This window comes from Limulus polyphemus, unplaced genomic scaffold (assembly GCF_000517525.1).
Source record: "Limulus polyphemus unplaced genomic scaffold, Limulus_polyphemus-2.1.2 Scaffold1699, whole genome shotgun sequence".
Lineage (NCBI taxonomy): Eukaryota > Metazoa > Arthropoda > Merostomata > Xiphosura > Limulidae > Limulus > Limulus polyphemus.
The window spans coordinates 42,088-67,597 of record NW_013667309.1 but is presented as its reverse complement, the minus strand read 5'-3'; the positions used below and the strand labels follow the sequence as shown (position 1 = coordinate 67,597).

Here is a 25,510-nt window from a genome sequence, read left to right as displayed (position 1 = left end):
AAAAACAAAACAAAACAAACATAAACATAAACGTTAGAGTATTTTTGAAAGAGAAAAACGTTTGAAAGTTTTATTTTTCAGAGATATAAGCTAAAATTATGTTTTACAAATGACTGACAATTTCTTATTTCGAACACTTTAGTGAACTAAAAATTCCAATAACATTTTTACAGTGTGTCTTTTTGCCAATTTATTAAGAATAAAATGAAGCTTAAGTTACAAATTCTCTTACGAAAAGTGATTGTTTAAAGATATTGTCATACAATACCATTAAATAGTCAAAAAACGTCATATAGTTGTTGAATAAAGGTGCTGATGTAGCGTGCATAAGAATTATATATATATATATATATTTGCAATAGGAAGTTACGAGTTATTGTTATTGTATTATAGAGAAGGAACATTACTTTTCAAGATATTACATCATTTCTTAAGTAACATTATTAAACTCTAATAATCTAAATGGTCTTATTATCTGAATTGGTTTTGTTACAAATTTTACTGTAATAGATTGTGAGAAACTGTAGATACATTCAAACAATAAATCAATAGCTCACACTACGTAATTTCTTACCTTCTTATGATCAGCTAATTTTAGTTGAAAACCAGATCAAGTTACACTTCAAGTTAATCTATGTTTCCAAAAAATATATATTATTAACCTGATATTTTAGTTATACTTATTTAATACGAAAGTTAAAAAAGTTAATCCTATTGTCGTAGATTCAATGAGAATCATTATGACGTCTTTTATAATTTATAGTTAGACCTATCGCTGTGCAGATTCTAGACAAAGACCGTCCGCTTTCTGCAGAAAAGTCAACACAGCTGAGATGTCAAGCTGTTGGATCAAGACCCCCTGCGAAAATAAGTTGGTGGAAAGGTAGCAAGCAGCTAAAAAGTACCAAAACTCTAACATCACCTGACCCAAGCGCGAACGGAAACTTAAGTATTAGTGTCCTAACCATCAAGCCTACCAGTGATGACAATGGCAAATACTTGTCCTGTCGAGCAGAAAATCCCTTAATTCCAGGAAGTGCTATTGAAGATGGCTGGAAGCTAGACGTTCATTGTAAATATATCTGCTATTTTGTAATTACAAATGTCTATCTATTCTGAGTGTTGAAATACATAAAAAAACAGAATATATTTACAATCCATTTTCTTTATTGCACGACACTTAGGCTTATGTATGATTTAAACGTAAGTAGCTTTATATCTAGGTAAAACAAAGTGTTGGACACTCTTCATATGATGAATAAAAACGAAATCACTTGCACAAAATTAATGCGCCAAAAATACATGCCACTATTTCACAGCAAACGCTTCACTTATTGAATCTGATTTGTCTATTGCCAGGTGACTTCATAAGTCCAAAGAATACTCCACAAGAAAAAAAATACATTAATTAATCATTATATCAAGATCTTTCCCTGTAAATACATGTATACATATATGTTTGTCTGTATTTAGTTAAAAGAAATTAGTTTTGTTCGTATTTAAAAAGTGATAATACATGTTTCAATAGTGTAAAATATAAATGTTTAACCAAGTTAGCATATATAATATATAATAGTTATTCGGACTTTAAAAACAACTTTCTACAATTGTGATATAAGTTAGTGTATTTCACTTTTAGCTTCCTTAGAGAACCAAATCTTAAATCTAATCCCGATTCCTAAGAATGTTCTATGTAAAAGTGTTTTTCTTCTCACTTCGTAAGCGGCACAGCGGTATTTCTGTGGACTTACAAAGCTAGAAACCGGGTTTCGATACCCGTGATGGGCAGAACACAGATAACCCATTGTGTAGCTTTGTGCTTAACTTCTAAAAAACAAACAAAGTCATTTCGTAAATTGTTTGATGTAAGTATTCGATCAGTTTTTTCATATATATATATATATATATATATTAATTTATCAATGTTTATATCGTAAACATGCAGTCATTCCACAAATGTCACTTCGTCTTGGAAGTAAACTTCGTCACAGCCATATTCAGGAAGGTTATGATGTTTACTTCGAATGCAATGTTCGGGCGTATCCTTCAGCAAGAGATATAAGTTGGCGTTTTGAAGGCCGTGAACTTCAGACCAATACATCCGCAGGTGTGATCATCAGCAACCAGTCCTTAGTTCTCCAGAAAGTTGAGCGATCCAGTAGAGGACGTTACACTTGCCTAGCGACCAACACCGAAGGTCAAGGAGAAAGCAATTCAATATTTCTGAGAGTTCAATGTAGGTGTAATTTTTATAACAACGATTCATGTATCTACACGTATAATTACTTAATAAAACCACTCCAATACAAAGGTAAAACCTATCCTCTTGTGAAGCGAATATTTATATGATATTGTATAAGAAAAACCGACTTGCCTTAACCAAAGTTTACTTTTATAGTTTAAGTAATGTATAACTCCATATTTTAAAAACTTACGATACTAACGAAACGTATATGTGAATTGAAAATAAATGAAACAAAACAAGAAAGTAATGATCTAAAGAGCAAAATTAACGCTTTAGCATCTTGTTTGAAATAACGACTATTTGATAAAAGTCAGTTAATTTAAAGAACGCAATTAAGACACCAGTTGTGACACTTTTGTTTTCCTTTCTTTCTAGCTTTCTATTAATATTTCATCAATATAATATCAAAGTGATTATTGATAATTTATTTAAATGTCAAGTAAAATTACTAGAGGTTATCACCGGTTATTTTTTCCTATTGCTGCACATAGATTTTCAAGATCTCTTGACGACCATTGATCGTAATTTTCATGTTCAGAACAGAGGATAATAGTTCCATCTTGTTCAATATTATATCAACTAGACACAGTTCAGACAATGCAAATTACTTTGATTAAATTTGTCATTACTAGCACAACCTATATAAAGTATACCATGAGCTACAAATATCATATACAAAAGAATATTACAGTTATTTCTGTGGTATCGGTGATATACGTAATTCTTAAAAAAATATGTATCTTTTAAAATGCCATAACTGCAAAGTTATTTATACAGGATAAACAGAAAATTTAAAATGTAGGATATTTAAAAAGTGACTAATTAGTTAGATATCCTCTAATTAATCATGTATATATCAACCAACATTTATATAAATGTGTTATAGATGAATTTGAGTCGAATGAAACCTTCTTTTATGTATGTAATTTGTAATGAAATGTATGTATATGGCACTACAAATTAAAAGCTCTAAAGCTGGTTTCATCACAAGGAAACATTGTTTTAGTGTTTAAATTAAATCTGAATAGAGCTTTGTTTTCGTGAGTGTTCCTCAGATTCTTGTGTTTTGTTGTTTTACTCTGAAGATGTAAAAAGCGCAAGAAGTAATTATTTCTGTAACCTTTTCTTAAATACGTTTGTGTTTTATAAATATATATCGACATCTAATTTTATCAACACAATTTAAAATGATGAATTGTATTTCAATATAATACAAAAACTAAGTCCGCTTAAACTTTGTTTAAAAAAAACAATTTATGCATTAGTTGATTTATTAATAGCTATTACATAAATTATTATTTTTATTAATGAGTATTATTAACCAAATATTTATTCATATTTTTCCTAGAATTATTAATACGTATTTAACATTTATTTAATATGAAGGTGAAGAATGCTAAATGCATAGTTATATGGTATTAAACGTATAAAAGAGCTAAAAACGGGATATAAAAGAAAATTCATCACATACGACGACGTTTCATAAGGGCAATTACTTAAATATTAAGCGAGTACTTTTAGAAATAAACCATAGTAGTGTATTTTAGATGTGTCTTTTTATTTTCAGGAAGAGAAAGGCAATTCGTAATAACTCGATAAATATATATGGTATGTAAAATCAGGATCAAATCATGATTTTCTGTATTCAATTCTATACTTTGTATTCTGTAATAAAATCATTTTATTCATTGGCTGGCAATACTATTCTTAAAGATGCCCCTCGATGTGAGGAGAACCAGAAATCTATATATGGGGCAGCTATGAATGAGGCTGTACGAATATCTTGTAAATTGGACGCTGACCCAAAGGATATCCAATTTGAATGGAAAATGAATAATAGCCGAGAGGTGATGGATATTATTAATTTTGTCAACGATGGAACTACAAGTTACGCTACTATTATTCCTAGGGATCAGAACGATTACGGATTTCTCAATTGCTGGGGTACAAACACTGCAGGGGTACAAAAAATCCCTTGCAAATTTAGTATAATCCCTGCTGGTAAGTTTGATTATTTTGTCTATATGATTATAGATTAAACGTTCAGTTTAACCTGCAAGAGTATACTTATATTTCTTCTCATGTTCAGTCTTACGTCTGATATTCTAATTCTACAAACTTTATATAGTCTCTTCATTAACTACACACTAGCAAATAAGTTTTTAATATTATATCTACGGTAATGAGTTATGGTGAAATAGATTGGATGTCAGACAATATGAATTAACAGAACGAAAGTCTTTCCAACACATTTGTTTTTCAAACATTCTGTTAGAATATCCAAGTCGTGTACAATGGCAAGATAATATCAGCAAGACAATTTTTATAAAGGGGAATTGCAATATATTTAACGCGAATCTTATTTCGACGAAATGAGTTGATCCTGCACCCAAACATGTCAATTAAACGGAATAGTTTAATTAGATAAGACATTATTAATCCATCATGGCTTGACACTTATTGCCAACAGAATTAGGCGTCTCAATCTTGTAATTACCTTGATCCAGTCTCTTGACTTGTTTGGAATAATTTCAACGTGATGGCATGTTATATGTTGCTTGTGCCATTTTCTGGCATGTTCTAGTTTTAGATCTTACGTAGAAAACATAAAATTTTATAAAATGGCACTCCTAGTAATTATTTTGGACTACAGTAGTATTAGCTTCGTTTTAAAACACAGGTTCTCTACCATTTTGCTGTTGGTTTATTTATTTCTGTTTAACGGCTATAAAATTATAACGTCTGAATGATTTAATACTGATGAATACTTGATTGTTAATGATAAAAATCTAATAATCTAGCATGCAAACAATATCTTTCAGTTTTCACGTTACATTTCACAATTATGAAGACTTCCTATATGTTTTGTTTTTTTATTTGGGTCTTCAGTAGTGAGCATTAGATATACCTAAGCATTTTTAAATGCCTCTTTCTCAGTAGTATAAAAATGAAATATGAAAAAAACTCGCTAAACTTGTAGTAGCTCTCTTGCGCATCTAAAAATTAAAACAATTCAATATCAGTAGTTTAATAGAGTAAGTAACGTAGTCATGTCATTCTCAACTTTTTAGTGGTTTAATAGTGTATCTAACCCATACATGTCATTATCAAGTAGCTTGATAGCATATCAAACCAACTCAGTGTCATTCTTAAAACTAGAGCCGTTTAATAGTGTATCTAACCCATACATGTCATTCTTAAGTAGCTTGATAGCATATCAAACCAACGCAGTGTCATTCTTAAAACTAGAGCCGTTTAATAGTGTATCTAACACATACATGTCATTCTCCAGTAGCTTGATAGCCTATCAAACCAACGCAGTGTCATTCTTAAAACTAGAGCCGTTTAATAGTGTATCTAACCCATACATGTTATTCTTAAGTAGCTTGATAGCATATCAAACCAACGCAGTGTCATTCTTAAAACTAAAGCCGTTTAATAGTGTATCTAACCCATACATGTCATTCTCCAGTAGCTTGATAGCATATCAAACCAACGCAGTGTCATTCTTAAAACTAGAGCCGTTTAATAGTGTATCTAACACATACATGTCATTCTCCAGTAGCTTGATAGCATATCAAACCAACTCAGTGTCATTCTTAAAACTAGAGCTGTTTAATAGTGTGTCTAACCGATACATGTCATTCTTAAGTCTTCAGTAGCTTGATAGCATATTCAGTAATTTAATAGTGTATCTAACCAACTCAGTGTAATTTTTAACTTTTCATTTATTTGATAATACATAAAACCAACTCAGTGTCATTCTTAAAACTAGAGCTGTTTAATAGTGTGTCTAAGTACCACAGGGTCATTTTTAAGTGTTCCGTAATTTAATAGTGTATCTAACAAACTAATGCAATTTTTACCTCTTTTAGTAGTTTAGTAACTTTTATAATCAACTGAATGTCATTCTCAAGTCTTAAGTAGTTTATATAACAAACTCAGTATAGTTCGTAAATTTTGAGTAAATTTTAGCTAACCGACTCAGCGTAATTTCTATATATTTTGTTGACTTATGAATATAGCACAAATTATCGTTCTCAATGTAATACATCACATCTTTTTTGTTGTTGTTATCTTAACCACTGGCTAATGAATAGATAGTAATTGATTTCTGACCTAAGTTGGACAAATCAAAATGTCATTTAATCTCCGGAAAATGGGATATTTCATAGCAACCTAATACAATTATTAAGTAACACCTCTAATAAATCTACAGCTTACAAGGTTAATATACAATGTTTAGTGAATTTCAATATTGTGAGAAACCTCCCATTATGTATAAAATTTACAATATGTGTTTTATTGAATCCAACGGGACATTCTTGTTTAATAATTGTACTAGCTAGATCGTGCTATTTAGGAATTATTGAAACATTAAAGTGCCGTGGGACTCATTGATCTTTTAGAAGATTTTTTTATTCCAAATATGGAAAAGGCTTACAGTTTGAGAACAGCGGTATGGAAGAGTTCTGCTAATTCGAAATATATGAGACGTTTGGCAATCACCAAACACTCTTGAATTTGTTAGTGCTGCTCATCCGCAACTTCACTGATTCAAAGAAAGTTATCGAATGTGATATCAACATTATTATTATTTTACAGACAGACAACTCACTAGTGATATATCTCACATATTAATTTGCATAGCAAGACACTAGACTCTAGATAAAAAACTACCATTTATTATTAGGAATGACATCCATATAATGAAATACGTCTCTTATTTGCGTTAACTTTTGACAGACATGTGATTTAATAAACTTTGCCTAGCTAAGATTGAAAATAACTTTTAACATATTGCGACTGTTCTCCTACGTAAATAGTACTAATATTCTTGACTTCTCAACACGTCAGCAAATATTTCATTAAATATCTCCCCCTCTAAATAAAAACATTTTATACTTGCTAAGTTCAAAACATTTCTTAAGAACGAGTTCTTTCATAACTTAACAAACAATAACTGTTTACAATCCTGCAAGCATAATTCTCAAGATCGTTCACTAAGTTAGTTTTACATTCTACAAGAATACAAACTATAAAATGAACTTATAGTCAAAATTATATTACAATCACCCCAATTTTAAAATAACCTTGTGACTGAACAGTCCTGAACATGAAGTAGTTTAAAATCAAAATAAAAACTTTTCAGTCATTGCTTTTCATGATAGCCATCAACAGTGCGACTTTTGATTTTATACTAGCTTCATCATCCTCGTCATAAAAAAGACCAATGTGTTAAAGTTTATTCTGTGTATAATAACAAATTACCATATACAGGATGACAATCGCAATATGTTAAGAACAAACCCGTTTCACTCCTAGGCAGAGTTTATAAAAAATGCAAATCATAGATGAGTTAATTTGTTGTAAATATAAGATATCTATCTAATTCTAAGATATTATCCCTTACTTGACATCTAATAAGTTCTCCAGTGTATGTTGTGTGGAAGAATGTATGGGTTCCATCACCAGCTGGTTATAAACTTTATATATATATATGTAGGAACATACTGTCTTAGCCAAAGAATCGTGGCAAGATAGTACACAATGCCAAGTTGGTGTCACAGTCTTCGATTTTCTGATAATTAGAAGACCTAAATAATTACGAGTTACAGAGAGTTTGCAATCTATAAGTTCATTTTGAACCAGCAATGCCTCATTTTCCTCAAAATTTAAATTTGTTCGAATTTTGAAGAACATACCTTTTGCATACTTTTTAAGTATGAACACTGTAGGTAATGGCAACTCCACGTCTTAAGTACTACAGATATACATAACGGGTATTGTTTCTATAAATAAACGAGAAATATGTTTTCGCGATTTAGCAGTAACTTAACTTAAAAACCTTGTTTGTTTAAACTTGTACATCCTGTGTCAGAAATACAATAATAATAAGTTCTAATAATTTTTATTATTACATTTGTAGTGCTAGCATTACTCACACTAGTTAACTAGATAACTAAGTATGTTTTTAAAATGAATTTACATCAGTCTTTATACATTGTCAAAGTACAGTTGCTAAATATAACGATAATTAAACAAATAAAACACTAAACAGTAATCATGGGGAGAAACTACAGCAAGAAAACACAACGAAAAAAGTAAAATCAGTAATACGAACATATTAAAATATGTGTAATTTAAATGACGACTGCATGTTGTTCAGAGTTGGAGAGTGCTGTTTGATGTGGAGGGTTTCTTTGATCGATAATTCCAGGTCAGTATTAGACTTGCAGAGGATGGAAAAATTAGGATAGTATAGGTTGATGTAAAAAAACCAACCATCTTTAACAAGGTATCTGTTTTATAAGATGTAACGTGTATTATTCATTAAAGCTAAGCTCTTGAATAATGATGTTTGCAGTACTTATTAATAGCATTTAGCCATACATTTGTTTTGTAAATGCTTGTATTATTTACACAATGGTATTACAACATTCATATGTGTTGTAATAAAATTGATACATTATTTGGGTCATTTCATGTGTTTTTGTAACAAATTTATTATTATGTATTTAGAAATAGGCATGACTTGTATTATCAGATATGTGTTGCATATAACGAATTTGTGACATATTTATTTTAATGTCAACGTTTGTTTCGAATAAGTTTATATTTGAGGCCATGTATAGCTTACTGTGTTAGTTATGTATAGCAAAATTCCCACCAATTCTCCAAGATTGTAGAACATTCATGAACAAGAATCAACAATATTATCCATTTCTGTATCTGGTATTATTAGAAAGTTCTAGAAGATGTGTCTAGCCTATAAAATAAAAAGGCATCGTGCCAAAAAATGGCAGACAACAGAGAAGAGACAGGTCTACAATGAAACTGTTATAACAGTGTAAGCTATAAACTGTGATTCTGCTAACCCCTATCAACCGGGAAATATACGACATTTGACCAGGAACCGTTATAAATTCTGAACGTCAGTGAATTCTTATCGAACGTTAATATCTCTCCAAGAATATTCTTAATTTCTTATCCGACATTAGTGATTTTGTAAAAATATTATCTTACTTCATCGGTCCAACAATTCAGTGCCTAACAAAGCTAGCTAGCTTCGCGCCAAAGTCTATATACGTACAACTCGTTGGATATCAAGGAGACTCTAAACTAGGAAGATGGTTTTAGGCTATTTATAAGTCAGTGAAATTTCTGTTTATGAAACTTTGTTTGTAATAATTAATCATAACAGTTGCTATTGTAAATTATAGCGTTGTGTATATATGTATTAAAACGTAGTTGTGTCAAAACAAAAATGGTGTGAATCAATTTTGTTGGCGAATAGCATAAATTAAATAAAATATCGCCATATTTCTAAACCTAAATCCAAGGTACGTCTCAACTTGGATTATTTCAAATTCTCAATCCGTTACGTTTTATACATATGAAAATGACAGTTTAGTTGAAAAATACTCCTTTGAGCTCTCTTTTGAACAAATCTCTGCTCTGTTGGTGGTGATGTTATTTTTATTGGCTTTAAAGTTTCTACTGATCTGATTGCTTAAAAAATAGCTCTAAAAAGAATTTTAACCTATTATTTTCTGTTGCATTACCTAAAGAAAATTTAAACTTCATTTCTTTGAAAGGTGAAAGACATTCCTTTCAAACTAAAAATACCCAGTTATGAGAAGATTGAAATGGATAAAAAAAACAACAGTAATACAAAAAACTTTTACGATGTAAGATAGATATATGCATATTTCAGTAACTATCATGTAATGTTACCACAAAATGTGTTTTTGTCACATGTATTCGTGGGTTATTAGAGAGAGAGAGATTTTGAAATGTTAATTTAAAGATATTCTTTTCTTATTCACTTGTATTAGATTTGTGATTTTTTAAACTTGTATCTAATTTTCTGTAAAATGTAGATGATACAAAAAAGTTTGATTCCACTTAATTCATCATTAAAATATGGAGGCTCAGAATCCAGCTATAGTTCTTCAGCAAGCTTTCCAGATCAAAATTCCATAGGAGGGAGTGATGGAAGTATCTACAGTATTGCCAGCAGTGATAGTCTGTATCACATCAGTGATAGTGATGAAGAAAGCTTTTACCAGGTATGTTGAACCATCCAAGTACAGTTGCCTTTTTTTTGCAAAATTAATTCTTAGAATACAATCTTTATTTTATATTTCTCTTACCTTTTCAAGTCTGGAAATGGGAAAATTCAAATACATGTAGATAAATAATTAATCTTTTACAAACTTATAGCTTTAACTTTTTCCATCGTCAAATGTAAGTAACTATAACATATTAACAATACAATCACTGTTAGTTCATTTCTTTCTTGTAGCCTTTAACATTTTCTGCAGATTTCTTAAGTCTTCTAAATACTCTCCATCTTATCCCAGAATCTTCTTCATCATCCCTTTTATTTCTGGTTTACATTTCAACCTTATCCATTCTTTACCTTCTGCTATTGTTGCCTTGTATGCTTATTTTCTTAATATAAATCATGTAGTTTATCTTCTTTTAGCCAGTGCTTATATACTTGTAATTTATTTACACATCACAACCTTATAACGATTAACTGATCCTTTCTTTAATTAAAAACTGTTTTAAATTGGTTGTTTCTCCCTTCTTTGGAGATTTCTTTATAAACGATTATATTTTGAGTCTTACTTTATCTTGTATTAACTGTTTATGTATTTCATATGTTCTAATATTTACTACAAGTGTACTCTAGTTTCTATATTCTAAAGTTTTTTGTGAGAGTAACCTAGTTTTTGTAATGTTTTGTCTTTTTCTTTGTTTTGGTTATTTTCCCATATCTGTTTCTTTCTTGTATTTCTAACCAGCATTGCTTTGTTCACCTTCTTTGATTGTGCCTTCAGATCTTTTTCTTCTTGTTATACTTATGAGCTTTTCGCCATACCTCTTTCCACATCTACTCTTTTTCCAGTTTCTTCATGTATTATATAAATAAAGGGAATTTATTTAATATCATATTCAATACCTATGTATTATCTCAACATGTTATTTCACAGTGGTGTCGAAATGAACAAGACAAAATTATATAATTTGATTTATCAGTATAATAGGTATATCTTGAAAAACTGGCAGAAACTGATAGTTATCTGTTCTTTTCAAGACAAAATTGTAATTGAATTCTAAAAAAAATAGTCTAGAAGAGAAACAAAACTTACAAACCAACTTGTGTATAAAATACTCAAAAGAGGAACTTTACTAATACAAGGTAAAATTTATATATTTTTATGTGTAAGTTGCTCAGTAAATCATATTGACTATAATAGTGGAAACAATTTTTTTTTCTTGTCTGGCTATTTCAAGCACTGTTAGAAACAACATTCATCAACAGACATGATTTTTGCTTGTACTAGTTGGAAGCTAGAAAGGACAAATTGATATCAGACTTAAAAAAATCATTATAAGTGGTAGTAATAAGCTACTTATAATCTAATAGTGAAATGACTATAACTGTTTCTGTCTATGGTATTTAGTTATTTTGATTTGAGCAGGAAATTTAACACATTCACATTTTTTTCATTATAATAATTTTTTAATGGGCACAGACTGAAAGCTATAGAACAGGAGTTTGGAATCGTGATTGCTTCCATAAAGTACTTGACAGGCTCTTTACAGAAGCACAGAAAGTTAAAAGTGAGTATGTTTTTTTATATTTTTTTTCATAATCAAGTAAAGTGCACAAGCATTTACTGAGAACAAAAGTTTAAAAATGGAGATTTAGAATCAAAGTTTGATGTTTATAAGCTTAAAATACACAAAAGTTGAATCCAAATATTTGTATTCATATAGATTAAAGATGAAAACATGATGTATGTACTGACAAAAGTATATTAACTGAAGTCATCTAAACAATAATTTAAGATCTAAAAACTTTGAAGTTATTAAAAAGTATGTTTACCTATTTATGTTTTCTTCAGAATGTTGGAAATAATTCAAATAATATTTCTAATTATATCTGTTATTCCTACAATATTGCTAAATATTGTTAGTGCTATTGTATTCTGTGTTTTAACCTTTCAACTATTTTCACATTAAAACTTGAATCAAATAAATAAATTGGATTCCTCATAACATCTTATCTAAAATAAAAAAATGGTTTTAATAATTAGTGACCTGTTTCTTTGGTGGACAGGCTTTGTACCTACATTGAAACATCGACCAGTTGACCCAAAGAAGCTGGACAAAAAAGATGTAGAATGTCCTCTTTGTTTCAGGTAGTGTTTATTAAAGAGAATAAAGAACTATCTAGAAAGTGTCCAGTTCAAAATAAAAGTGATTCAGTATAATAACTTGTGTATTTTCTATATTTAGTAACTGCATTATTACCATCTGTTGTATGAAAATAATATTACACCAGTGATAGTAAATTTATTTGATTTTCCTTTGAACAGAAACATTCAGTATAACTTCTTCACTAGCCATTATGATACAAAATACTAGTAGCCATACAGTTTAGGTTGTACTTTGTATTTAAGACACACCTACAATAATATAAACCAAAAATAGAAATTATCCTCTAAATCATTTAAATTCTCATTACAAAGTAATTTTCATTCAAAAGATTTACAAGAATTACAGTATTTCTAACTTTTTGCCTTAAAGTTTGTGTGTTTTGGTAGTTTAAATTTCTTTGTTGCATTTTAAACAGCTTAAAACATAGAGAAAAGATATGAGAAAATTCAAGTTTGGCTAGGTAACCTTATCTCTTGCTCTAATAGTAAAAACATTGAAAGAGAGTTTTTAATTACATTATAAAACAGACTGAAGATCAAGCAGGTGTCACAAACATTTGAAGTCAATTTGTTTTTAAATTTTTTCCAGTAAGTTTATACTAGTGTATTTAAAAAAATATTGCAAACCTTTAAAGTAATGTATTAAATATTTATATGTTCAACATTTTAATTCAACTTAAATGACAAAAGAGTTGAAGTTTAGCAGTAAAGTATAATTGCACTTGTAGAAAAAAAGTTTTCCAAATGTCATGAGTTTTAAACCTTATATTCTGTGAATAATGAGGAAACTGTGATCAGTAGAAGTTTTGACTACTGTTGGTATTTTATGAAATTATGTTAAAATTCGAATCATGTACATGTTCTCAATGTGTAAAATGTGTTATTTGTGTAAAAGAAAAAATAGTCATAATTTTTAATAAATATTATTTGTTTAAATATTAGAAATAATTGTTTTTAATTATTAATAAAAAACACAACCATATTTTTAACAAATACAAAGGTCTTCATTTATATCTATTTTAATTGTTCCCTTCTCTTGTACTTAGACTGAGAATTAAAAGTTTTTATTATTCATAAATTTGATAGTTCATTGATAAAATATTTATTAAGTTTACAATTGTTTAGTCACATGCTTGTAAATTAGTTCTGTTATAGATTCTCATTTGATTACTTTTTTCATAGATTAAATTCTGTTAGCCTCAATTCTTGTATCTTACCTGATGATGCTAGGTAAACCTGGTGAAACATTGTGAATAAAATGAACAGAAGTTTCCCGAAATGGACCTGCCTCCACTCACCTAAAGCTATCTCTATTATAAGCATAGCTAAAAGAATTTTTAGTAGTTGGTGCACCAGTCTTTATGCCCCACCAGTTTTGTTCCATTTCCGAACATGTAAATATCATGTTATTACTCTCCACCAATAGTATTACACCCCCTATAATGGTGCAGCTAGCTCTCTATGCTGTTCCTGCTCAATCCTTACTTTCTTATTTGGCATGACACAGTTTAGACATGTGTTTAATTTTTCACAGTGTGACTATAGTTTTTGATTGTGCTTTATTGCCATTTCCAACGATGTTTATCCAACAGTTTCGAATACTTGTATTTGCTTTCATTTGTTTTCACGAATTTGCATTTGAAATTTTCTTGTTCCCGATTTCTATGTGTTTTGTATGAATTCAAGGTTTCCTGTGGTGGACTATTATATTACCACAACAGGTGACATAGCATGACTTCCCAGGACACAGGGTCAACTTTATCTATTGAGGAAGTACATGCCTTGGTTTGCAGGGAGTTCAGATTCTTACATTCTTATTCTTCTTTTCAATGTGGTTTCTGTCCTTCCCACCCTTCCTTTTTCTTCACTTGGTAGTTTGTCAAAGGCTTGTCCACTTGTTCCATGTCCAGCTTGTGGGCAGCCTTGTCTATCTCCTCATTGTCGTCATTCAGATTTATATACCATTCATGTTACCCACATTCTTACTGTTCCTTCTATGTCATCCTCTATCCCAGCCTTGGGCCTTCCTCCCTAGGACTTATGCTGCCAGTGACTGTGTTCTAACTTTCACACTCAATTCCTTACCATTCATTTCCCACCTGTACTTCCATTCCAATACAGATAGGCTTCCTTGTCCAGTTTTTTCCTTCAGGTGTTATTCCCTGGAACCCTTCAGTTTCCAGTGTTTTGTAACCTGTTATTCTCACTGGTTGGGTTCATCAACTCATCCGACTGGCTTATTCGGACTTGTTCGTGGAAGATTTCCATCTCCTCGAAGTCTCTTTGCATCAAATTTGCATCACATTACTATGTCTTTTGCTGCTCGCCTTTGCTGTCCTTTGAAGGATATCATTCGGCTGGAATGTCAACTACTCCCAATACCTTTGTTACTCATTATCTGCTAGATCTGGCTGTGTCTTTCTTTAGTGGATATCATCTTCCTCCCTTATTGATTTTACATATGTCCATTCTCATTTGCACTGGGTAAGTCTTATTGCTTTCTTTCATCTATATATTTTTTTCAGCTACCCTAATCTTAGCATCTTCTTTATGGATCCCACCTTGTGATGGATGTTGCCTGGTCAGGTATGGTTTGTCTCAAACCTGCACTAATTGAAGTAACTATATAACACTCGCAGTTGAGATGGAGTGTTTCTGTAAGACCACTGGGTGCTTTCCCAGTGGTGTATATGTATTAGAAATCATTAAAACTATATCTTTGGTGGACTGTTATTCATAGATTTCATAAGTAAAGCAGAAGGGGATTTCTGCCCTTCCGTGCCTATCCTCTGACTCCTTAATAGGGTTTGGTCTACCTTTCAAAATAGGGAAACTCAGTCACCCATTGCACTTTCCCCTGTGTGACGTTCCTCCAGACTCCCCACCACCTTGTTACCACCACTTTTTTCTTCTAGTGGAGCATGGGAATCCTTACTACTCACAGTTTCCAGTTGCTGGTGTGGCAGACCATGGAGGCTTCTTCCTGAGTGTAATTCCATGTTACTATACTTACTCTTGTTTATCTACTCAGTGAGAAGGAGGCAAATCTGGTTCCCTAATGGTGCTTCCCCCAGTCGTTTTCTGCCTTGATTCAGTAAAACCAATGATCAAATAATAATTGGGGCCAGCCTACATGGGATCCTCCTTGTAATTCTGAGTTTAAGATGACAATGCTCTGTTCCTACGATTGTGTGCAATAAACTCCTCTCTTCTCATTTTCTGTTTGCAGAAGTTTTTTCCTGCTTCTGTGGTTGGGTTTGAGTGACTTCGTCTGCCTTGCAATACTGGCAACAGGAGGTGCACGCTCTGTTCCTATGGTTGGGCAGATGCTGCTTATCCTCCTCATAATTCCAGATCCAGGATTCTCTGCCCTGCATTTACGGTTGAGTGAGTTATGATTCTGCCCCTTATAACAGTTACAGCTTTCCCTGTTCTTACAGTTTGGTCAAAGCAATGCTAAGACCCCGTAATGCTGGGTTTGGTTTGTCATCCTTCTTGCTCCCATAGTGGTTTTGGTAGTTTGTCCAGTTATGGTCACTTCCTCTTTGTAATTCCAGTTACTTGATGTACTTTGTTTACTTACGGTTGGGCTTGTTGGGTATCAATAACACGGTCCACATGCCTTAGCCGCTTGCTTTTATAACATTCTTTTTTCGTCTTGTATGTTGCTACATCTTGTATCTTCTTAGCACTTTTTACAATCATTCCGGCACTACCTTTTCGACAAATTTGGTGTCCCTTTTCTCATTCCTGGGCAAAGAGTACACCTGTTCCAGAAGTATTGTAGTACCCCATTGGTGTGCTTCATTTTCATCCTTGATCACACCTGTTCATTCAGGTTGGTCACTTTTCACTTGGTTTGTTCTTTGAGTGCTTATACTGGCCCTCCACCTTTTCAATGTGTGATGGAGGTAAGTCCATTTTGGAAGTTAACATTTTCTTACACCGAAAATGTATTTCTGATAGGTATTTACCACCGCTCACACACTTCCCACCCTTCCTTCCATCTAAAACTCATTTTTTTATTTTAGTACCTGCTAATCCTCGAAAGTGAGGATTGAGCAGGATTAGCAAAGGGCACTAGCTGTGTCATTATAGGTGGCACAGTACTATTGGTGGAGAGTAGTCACATGATATGTACATGTTCAGAAATGAAATGGAGCATAACTGGTGGGGTATAAAGATTGGTGCACTGATTGCTAAAAATTCTTTCAACAATGCTTAGAAAGCGGACGAACAATCAAGATAGCTTTTGTGTGATAGGAGGTAAGTATCTATCAGAAATACATTTTCAGTGTAAGAAAATATTAACTTTTACTATGTACATCCAATATAAACTTGTATGAAATATGTATTTCAATGAAATAATTTTGAATAATAATAATAATAGATATTTTAGCCCACCTTTTGAGTGCAATATGTTACAAAATAAGTCCAAATATATATTGGAGAGGAGGGAAAATTTTGTTACAACCAGTTTTAGCATTAAGCCTGTACTTGGTGAAAATAATTACCTGTGGCCAAAACCACTTGTGTCATTTTCTTGTTAAATTTTTTGTTACAGACAATTCAAGCTCAGGTGAAAAATGAACTATGTCTAAAACAAGTTGTGGTATTTACTTCTCCAAGAATTTTTAGGACATTTCGTTTTGTAATTTATCACTGTAGCATGTTACAAGATATAGAGTTAGCTTAACGTCCATTGCAACACTGTGAACTTTGCTATGGGAAAACAAAAACTTTTTTTTTTCAATATGTGCAAACAGAACAGTCTAAAATTTTATTCAGAGGCTATTTAAGGAAATTTCATAAAAAGTTCTGTTCGTTTAGTAAACAGTTGACAGAGTTTTCTGATTAAAACTATACTGAACACAGTAATAATATTTTGTTAATAGTTTTAAAAAATATGTTGTGAACCTGTGATTGAAATTATATATTGGAAATCATGGGTCCTAATGGATGGACATTTCTTCTATGCCTTAAATAAATCATACAGAATATTATGGTGTTGCTATCATTTGGTCTATTATTTTTCATTAAGTCTCTATTTATAATATTGTATTTGTTAACTAATCATAGTATATTCATTTGCTTCATATTTGATTTCACTCCTGTAAACTATTCCCAGTTAGAGTTGTGATACCTTTAATATAGTAAACCTTATTAAAAATTAATACTCCAGTAATTTCCAGTTTTAATTATTGGAAAACTGGTGACTACATTTTCTAAAATCTAATAAGTAAAAACAGAGTCAATCATTTTTATATCAGCTGATGTCAAGATCTTTAGTTTTATTTTTAACAGTTATCTAGTGTTTATTTTAATTATAATTGTCATTTTACTGCATGTAGCTTTGAAGGTTCTATGGAAATTCTTTGCTTTTTCTCAAGTTATAAAAGAGTAATATTGTTTATATTTCAACTATGATCTTTCACCATAAGCTTTATGGTATTTTATAAAATGTTTTCACTGGTGGATTAATTTTTAGAGAAGTTTTTTTCTTTGCTTGTTTATTGACAGAAATATAATTGTGTAAACACATCCCTAATGGAAAGGAATTGAAGCTTCATTATTGAAAAACCTCTGAGGAAAAGTAACTTACAAGTTAATGAAGCCAATTTTATATAAAAACTGATAAATATATTAGAAAGTTAAAACCCATAATTTTTATTAACTTCTTATCAAAGTAAGCTACCTGCATACATCAGAACCAACTTTGATTCAGTAATAAATATAACTAATTTAATATACTGTTCTTGTGAAGATTAGAATTTCTTGAGACATCTATTAATTATACTTGCTGTTCACAATATTTACTGCATAATCCTAATAATGTCTCTCAATTTATCAGCCAGCATAAGCGATTTAAGTTAGAACTAAATCTGCATACTAAGCTGACAATGGAAAATAATCTTCATAGTTCAAAAAAATTGTAACCAATAATATTAATGAACCTAACAAAAAAGAGGCCAGTCATTAACTCTAAAGATTCTCATAGCTTACCCATACACAGAACTTGAATATACTTATAAGTATTATTGTATCAACAGCAGTACACATGGAAGAACAAAAAAAAACAGATTGAAGTTACATGAAAGACATTACACTGTCACTGATTTCTTAGGAAAACATTTTATAACTAACTGTCTCAAACAACTTTTTTTATGTTATGGATCTCTTTAAAGGACATTACTGGCTAATTTTCAGGAAGTTTATTTGTTCAAATTAAGGTGTCTACATACTCTCTGCAAAAAATTCAAAACGTTTGTCTACAAAATTTGACCACATTAAGTAACTCCCATCATTTAAAAGTTAGAAATGTAAAATGTTTGGTGGGAAAAATAATTTAAAACTCTAATTAACAATTTCTTTCTTACTTTCACTAAAAAATGGTGCACTGTAAAATTATAAGTTTATTTTTCATATTTTATAAGTCTCTTTTTACTTTAAGTCAAACTCAAAGAATGTTTGTTATGAGACTTTTACTTGTAAATTCAAAGCCAGTTGAATATTAAAAACAAGTTGTTTACTGTTTAAAAAAAAAGTAGTTATCCCAGTTAATTTTTGCCTGAAAATACTTAGAATGTTGCTAAAAATATAAGAGCCCCCAGTTGCTCAGCTGTAAGTATTTGAGCTCATGATACTAAAAATTGCACAAATAGCCCATAGTGTAGCTTTATGCTTGACAAAAAGAAGTAAGAATGTTTGTAGTTTAATTGATTTTATACTTTTATAGCAATATGTATTGTGTATGCTATGTGAGTTCACAATTTTAGTAGCTTATTTGGATACTAAATACTATTGTATTATTATGTAATTATTATTGTAGAATACTTTAGAGTTGTGATGTAAACAATGTATGTTTTAAGCATGAAATGAAATAGATGTCCAGTGTTGTAATTTTTTTGTTTTTGTATTAGGTTATTTTGGCAACCTGTAACAACTCCTTGTGGCCACATGTTTTGTCGAATGTGTCTGGATAGGTGTTTGGATCACCAACCTTTTTGTCCCATGTGTAAGACTTCACTTCAGGAGGTATTTTGTTTACTCATTTAGTATTTAGTGGGATGTGGTATACATGTATGATGTTTTGTGAAACAATTTTATAGAAAAGTTTACAAGGCATAAAAACGAATCTTTATCTAAAGATTAAAGTAGCAGGCCATAATGAAAACTGTCAGATCAGATAATTAATAGTATTTTACTATAATGCATACTACATTCAGTGATCAAAGTTCATCACATAATGTACCAGAAAGCCATTTGGGTTCTTATTTCAGAAGCAGGGATGGTATTTCTTCATTTTTAGAAACAGTTTTGATAATAAACAAGTCTTTTTATAAGAAATTAATTTCAAATTTGATCTCGCACGCTTCTGAAAATGTATCAAATGCATCATCCTGGGATGTTATGACAGAAAACTCGCACTGCTTAAGCATAAAACAGAATGAACATTAGGTACTTTTGTTGATTTATTGTATGTGTTTATTATGCTTTCTCTCTCTCTCTCTCTCTCTATATGTAGAAGGAGATGTACATTTGGTTAGTCAGTATCACTGGGACAGTATAACCAGGTTATCACCCCACTGGCCCAGGCATCACTGGTTCACCATGATTATGCCCGGTGGCCCATTCTGCTCCTGCCCATTTTGTTTGATAAAAACCAGATGTGAAAAGAACAAATAAATAATCTCTCTTCTTATATGAACTAATATACATCATTGTTGAACAGTAGTCTCTCTCTCTCTCTTTTTTTTTTTTCATCTGTTACATGTGAAGTGCATTAGGTTATTATTTATGCTCTTGTAGCACACATACAGGACAGTATTACAGTCAGCTGATTAGTCTTGTGATGATGAAAGATTGACAAAAATGTCTGTCAAACAGAAACCATAGTTTTTTATGTCCTTGGGTTTTAAACATTTTTGTTAGTTTGGTTATATTTCATTTAATTTCTCTTATAGCTATTTTTATTTGAGTTTTCATTAACTAAAAAACATTGGTAGAGGTACATTATTTTTAGTTAATTTTTAACTGTTGTTGAAATTATACAATACATTCCACCACTTTTTTGGGAGGGCTTGAGCACTGACTACAGTCATGCTAATTTTAGGTCATTCTTCATGGCTTGCAATAAGGCTTACAATGGTGAAAATGAATTTAAAAAAATGTTAAATCTATGTTACAACTATGAGTGTCTTCCACAAATGTTGAAAAAATTTGTTATTTCTTACTTGTCAATTTTAGTTTTCACAAATTATCTCAATTTTATAAGTTATGGTGATAAATGTGTGAAAGCTTAAAAAAATTATCTAGTTATGAGTATGGTTTTAGTTTCTAGCTGTGCGTGGGTTGTTTTAGTATGTAGATGTTTCATTGTAAAACATTTCTTCCAATAAAATACATGATTTAATCAAGATACTTAAAGGTATCGTATTGAATATTGATTTACACTGTTTTTAGGCATCTAATAGGTTTAAGGCATACCAATGGATTATGGGAAACATCTGGGAAACAAACTTATTTTTATATTAAATTGTTTCACAAATATTATAATATTCTGTTGTTGTTTTTTTACATTTTTATAGCATGTTGTTTTGTTTTTTACCGTTTCTGTAGGGTATTGCTTTGTTTAATTTAATTTTTTTAGGATATTACTTTGTTTTGTATATCTTCTGTGCATAATGAGTTACCTGTATTACACTATTTTCCTACTTTATTTACAGTACTTGGCAAAGCGACAAAATACTACTACTGAATTCATGGAATTGGTTCTACAAACCTTCTTTCCTGAAGACTATTTAGAAAGAAAGCATATCTTTGAAGAGGAGATGGAAGAACTTACAAGGTATTTGCTTTTATTTATAATTTTACTTTAATAGTATTTAAGTGTTTTATTTCAAAATAAAAAAATTTAGAGTAGCTTATTTGCAATAAAGAAAACCTGGCAATATAACTTCTTTCTTACTTGAACATTATAAGTTACAGTTTTTATGTACACATACATTTAGCATACAACTGCTAAAATACATAGTTACAAGTATGTAGGCAACCACTACTGGTACCCACTTACTCTTTAAGTCGACACAGGGTTTGCTGCATCAGGACCATTCACCTAAATCACATATAGTACTTTAAAAAAGTTTATGTTGGTAATTAGGTATAGCATAGTAGAATCATAAGTTTAGGGCTGAATTTCTGGCCCCTCAGAAGAAATATCAGTGTCACAGCTCTCTGATGTCATATGAACATGAAGTTAACAAATCTGTTTAATTGTTGCTACTTATCTGTCCTAACATCAAGTTAACGAGTGTATCTGTTTTTGTTCTTGTTTCTAACATTGAGTTAACAAACCTTTTAGTTGTGGCCTGGCATGGCCAGGTAGTTATGGTGCTTGAATCACAATCTGTTGGTCGCGTGGGATCAAATTTCTGCCTCACTAAACATGCTCACTCTTTCAGCCATGAGGGCATTATAATATGATGGTCAATCCCATTATTCATTGATAAAAGAGTAGCCCAAGAATTATTGGTAGGTGGTGATGACTAGCTGCCTTTTCTCTAGTCATTCACTGCTAAATTAGGATGGCTAGTGCAGATAGCCCCCTGTGTAGCTTTGCACAAAAATCAAAACAAACCAAACATATGTTAAGTTGTTACTACTGTTTCTTTACGTTTTTTCAGTAAACATCTAAGTATTTTCAGGATCTGGTTTTAGATTTTAGAAACATAATTCAGTCATATGTAGATGTTGAGATATATTTTAATTAAATACAATTCACAAGGGCATAGCAGAGTTTAAAAACGTGGTATGGTTGGAAAATAACTCACTGAAGGGGCAGAGTATTTTTTTTTCATATTTCTTACTCTTTTGGAGAGTTGGGATGGAAGATATGTTCTGCTAAAACATCCATTATTGTAAAGAATAGACCAGTCTCAGTGCTGTGTTGTCATTTTGATTCGCTCCATCCATATCATCAGACTAACACTTTCTCGCCATACCTATTTAAAATATTGACATTTAATTTTTTTAGATATGACATAAATTTTAAAATCATTTCAGTTTATTTTTTTATTTCACCCAATATTTTATGGTATTTTAACAGTTTTGTAGAACAAATAAATAGTTGTGCAGTTGATTTGAAAATTACCGCATCACAGACCAGGTTCTGTGCTGTGAATTATTCGGCTGATTGAGAGAATAGTGTTTATAATTAAGTGTACAGATAACTTTTAATTGTTTATGTACCATAACATTATGTATTAAAAAACCTTTGAAAGGTTTGAGTTGCTGAATTAAAACCTGTATTTTGGAAGAAAAAACTTATTTGAGCAATCAAAGCTGCAATTATAATTATGATTTTTATTGCTGTTCATGAATTTCCACAATTGAAGTAGATTATGTAGTTTATTTGGAAAGTGATGGGATTAATGAGTTTTGATCAGTGTAGTGTGATAGGTATAGGTGCAACTTTTGTGGTTATTATATTTTTAATCTCTCAGTAGAAATACATTTGTACAGTCCAAATTGTGTTTTATTGTATTTACATACTAAGCATTTTGTTTTGAATTTTATTACCATAATTGCAAGTATAAATAATGTAACAATAACCACTTAGTACTATACTAAGCTGAAAGGTTCAGTGCAATTTGTTTCTTTATGAATCATTGTTACTTATTGTTAAGTAAAAAATGTGCAGTAACTACCAATGTAAGGGCTGAACCCTGAATTTTACCATTATACTACAAACCCTGAAGGTTCTTCCTGAGCCATGAGGGTAGGGCATTATTTCATAAAAAGTTTTTCTTTATACTGTCTAGTAGCACTCATGAATAATTTTTTCATTTACTTTAGTGAAATTGTAATTAATTGTTTTGGAAATTTTGCAACAAATTTGTGAAACTCTTTAAACACTGAGACCTAAGAAATATCCATTGAGCTTGCTACAAACACATTCTCTTATTTAAATTCATTATATTTTACTACCAAATATTTTTTTATAATAATAAGATTAAAAGTAAGAAGAAACAGTTCAGAACAGTAAAAATAAACAGTTAGCACTCACTGTCTCAAACTTAGATAACTTTCTAGGTAATCAGAAGCTGATTATACTTTCAAAGTTACAATTGTTAGTTTACTAGAAAATAAAAGTGAATGAAAAAATCTAATTGTTATTAATAACTTTGATAGTTAAAAGTAACAAGAAGACAATTTTGTTTCTTAATCAGTTAGGTTTGATTTTTCTGCAAAGTCTAATGGATGTATGTAAATTACTATAAATATAAAGTAACAAGTTATGAATACATCTTTTGGCATCCTGTGAAACTGACATTTATTCCTTAATATTGAAAACTATTCCAAACTCCTGCAAGACATTTTAAAAACCCAGTAATACTTTAAGTGCAAATTGGTAATAGTAGCTTCAGAAGTGGTTCCACAACTTATGAACATTTTTTTGTCCTCAATGTGTGTATGTGTGCCATGTTTATACATATATTTGATATAAATTATATGCCAGTTGATATGAAGTTGACGTTTTAACTCTTATCAGTGCTGGAAAAGACCCAGAACATGTGATTCCACTCTTTGTATGTGCCATGGCATTCCCAACAATACCATGCCCACTGCATGTTTTTGAGCCTCGCTATCGACTGATGATCCGACAGTGCATGGAGTCTGGTACTCGCCAGTTTGGCATGTGTGCTTATTCTGCTGACAGCCCTCAAGGGTGAGTACTTAGATTAGTATAATGTATGATTTTTGGTAAATTTTTAATATTTTCATGTAATTATTTTTAAGCGACACATTGTTAGCATGCTATTATTATAATATTTACTGCTAATTGATCTTAAATATTCTCTAATTATATGGTCTGAATAGTCATTACTTTATATAAAGGGTCCCTGATTATGGATCAATGCTGGAAATTCGAGATGTCCAGTATTTTCCTGATGGTCGCTCCATTGTTTACACCATAGGAGGACATCGCTTTCATGTTTTAAGTAGAGGAATGCGTGATGGATATAACACGGGAGCAGTGGAATTTCTTAAGGATGAGCCACCAGAAGGAGCTGAAATACAAGGTGAGCATTCAGGTAAAATAATGTGAGAATTTGGTTTTAAAGTTCTGTACAATTATTGATACAGATTATTAGTTATTTTGGGATTATGAAAAAATATTGTTAATTATTCCTGAAAAACACACTCCTGATTTCACTAGAAAATTAATTTTTTCTTATCTCAGTCATGTAATTTGTAGGTGTTTTTTAAGGTTTTCAGCATACTATGATAAACTATTTTATGCTTATAAGTGTTGTTTAAGGATATGCTATAATAAACTATTTCATGCTTATAGGTGACATTTAAGGTTGTGAGCATAGTATAATGAATTATTTTGTGCTACAAATATTTGATCAAAGCCCAACAAGATTGATACGACTTAAAAGTACTAACATATGCCTATTGTTTAGAATGTTACTTGAGGTGTTAAGTATATTGCATCACATTTTGTAAACCTCAAATAGTTTTTTTTTTCCTTCTGTAATAAGTTTTGTTTTATTTTACATTAAAAACATTACAAGATAAAAATAATTCTACAGATCTATTTGGTAATGGATATTTTCTTACTGTGAATTCCTTCTATATCACAACCAAAATAAAAAACACTTATTCAAATCATTCCAGCTAACATAAGTTTTTAATACCTACCAGAAAAGGAAGAAATTGTGATTCTGTAATATTGGATGTTGTCAGATTAAAAAAAATAAAATAAAAAATAAATATATATATATGTATATGGGTTGTGGTTGTTTTTTTTTGCCAGTTGTTGAAATAAATGGCTTTTACTTATATTTCTTAATAGCATAAATATGTACTATGTAGTTGTTGGGCTTAGGATTCTTCTACAGCAGGTGTCTGTGACTTGTTAGCAATAAATTCAACAATAAATAAACAGCACACACTTCACTTGCCCCTCAATGTGGATTCCTGTACATAGTAAAGGGACCTCCCAGGGAAGGTTCTGTATTTT

The 25,510-nt window shown here is 30.8% G+C and overlaps 1 protein-coding gene across 1 annotated transcript in view; it reads left to right on the top strand.

Annotated features, from left to right (window-relative positions):
- LOC106464596 (LON peptidase N-terminal domain and RING finger protein 3-like) overlaps window positions 1-25,510 on the top strand; it is a 43,249-nt gene that overhangs the window by 14,061 nt on the left and 3,678 nt on the right. Inside the window, exons 4-10 of the mRNA XM_013924751.2 lie at window positions 10,129-10,317; window positions 11,794-11,881; window positions 12,381-12,462; window positions 19,401-19,515; window positions 21,207-21,328; window positions 24,032-24,208; window positions 24,379-24,563. Of these exons, the coding sequence (XP_013780205.1) occupies window positions 10,129-10,317; window positions 11,794-11,881; window positions 12,381-12,462; window positions 19,401-19,515; window positions 21,207-21,328; window positions 24,032-24,208; window positions 24,379-24,563 (958 nt within the window). The remainder of the gene's footprint in view (window positions 1-10,128; window positions 10,318-11,793; window positions 11,882-12,380; window positions 12,463-19,400; window positions 19,516-21,206; window positions 21,329-24,031; window positions 24,209-24,378; window positions 24,564-25,510) is intronic.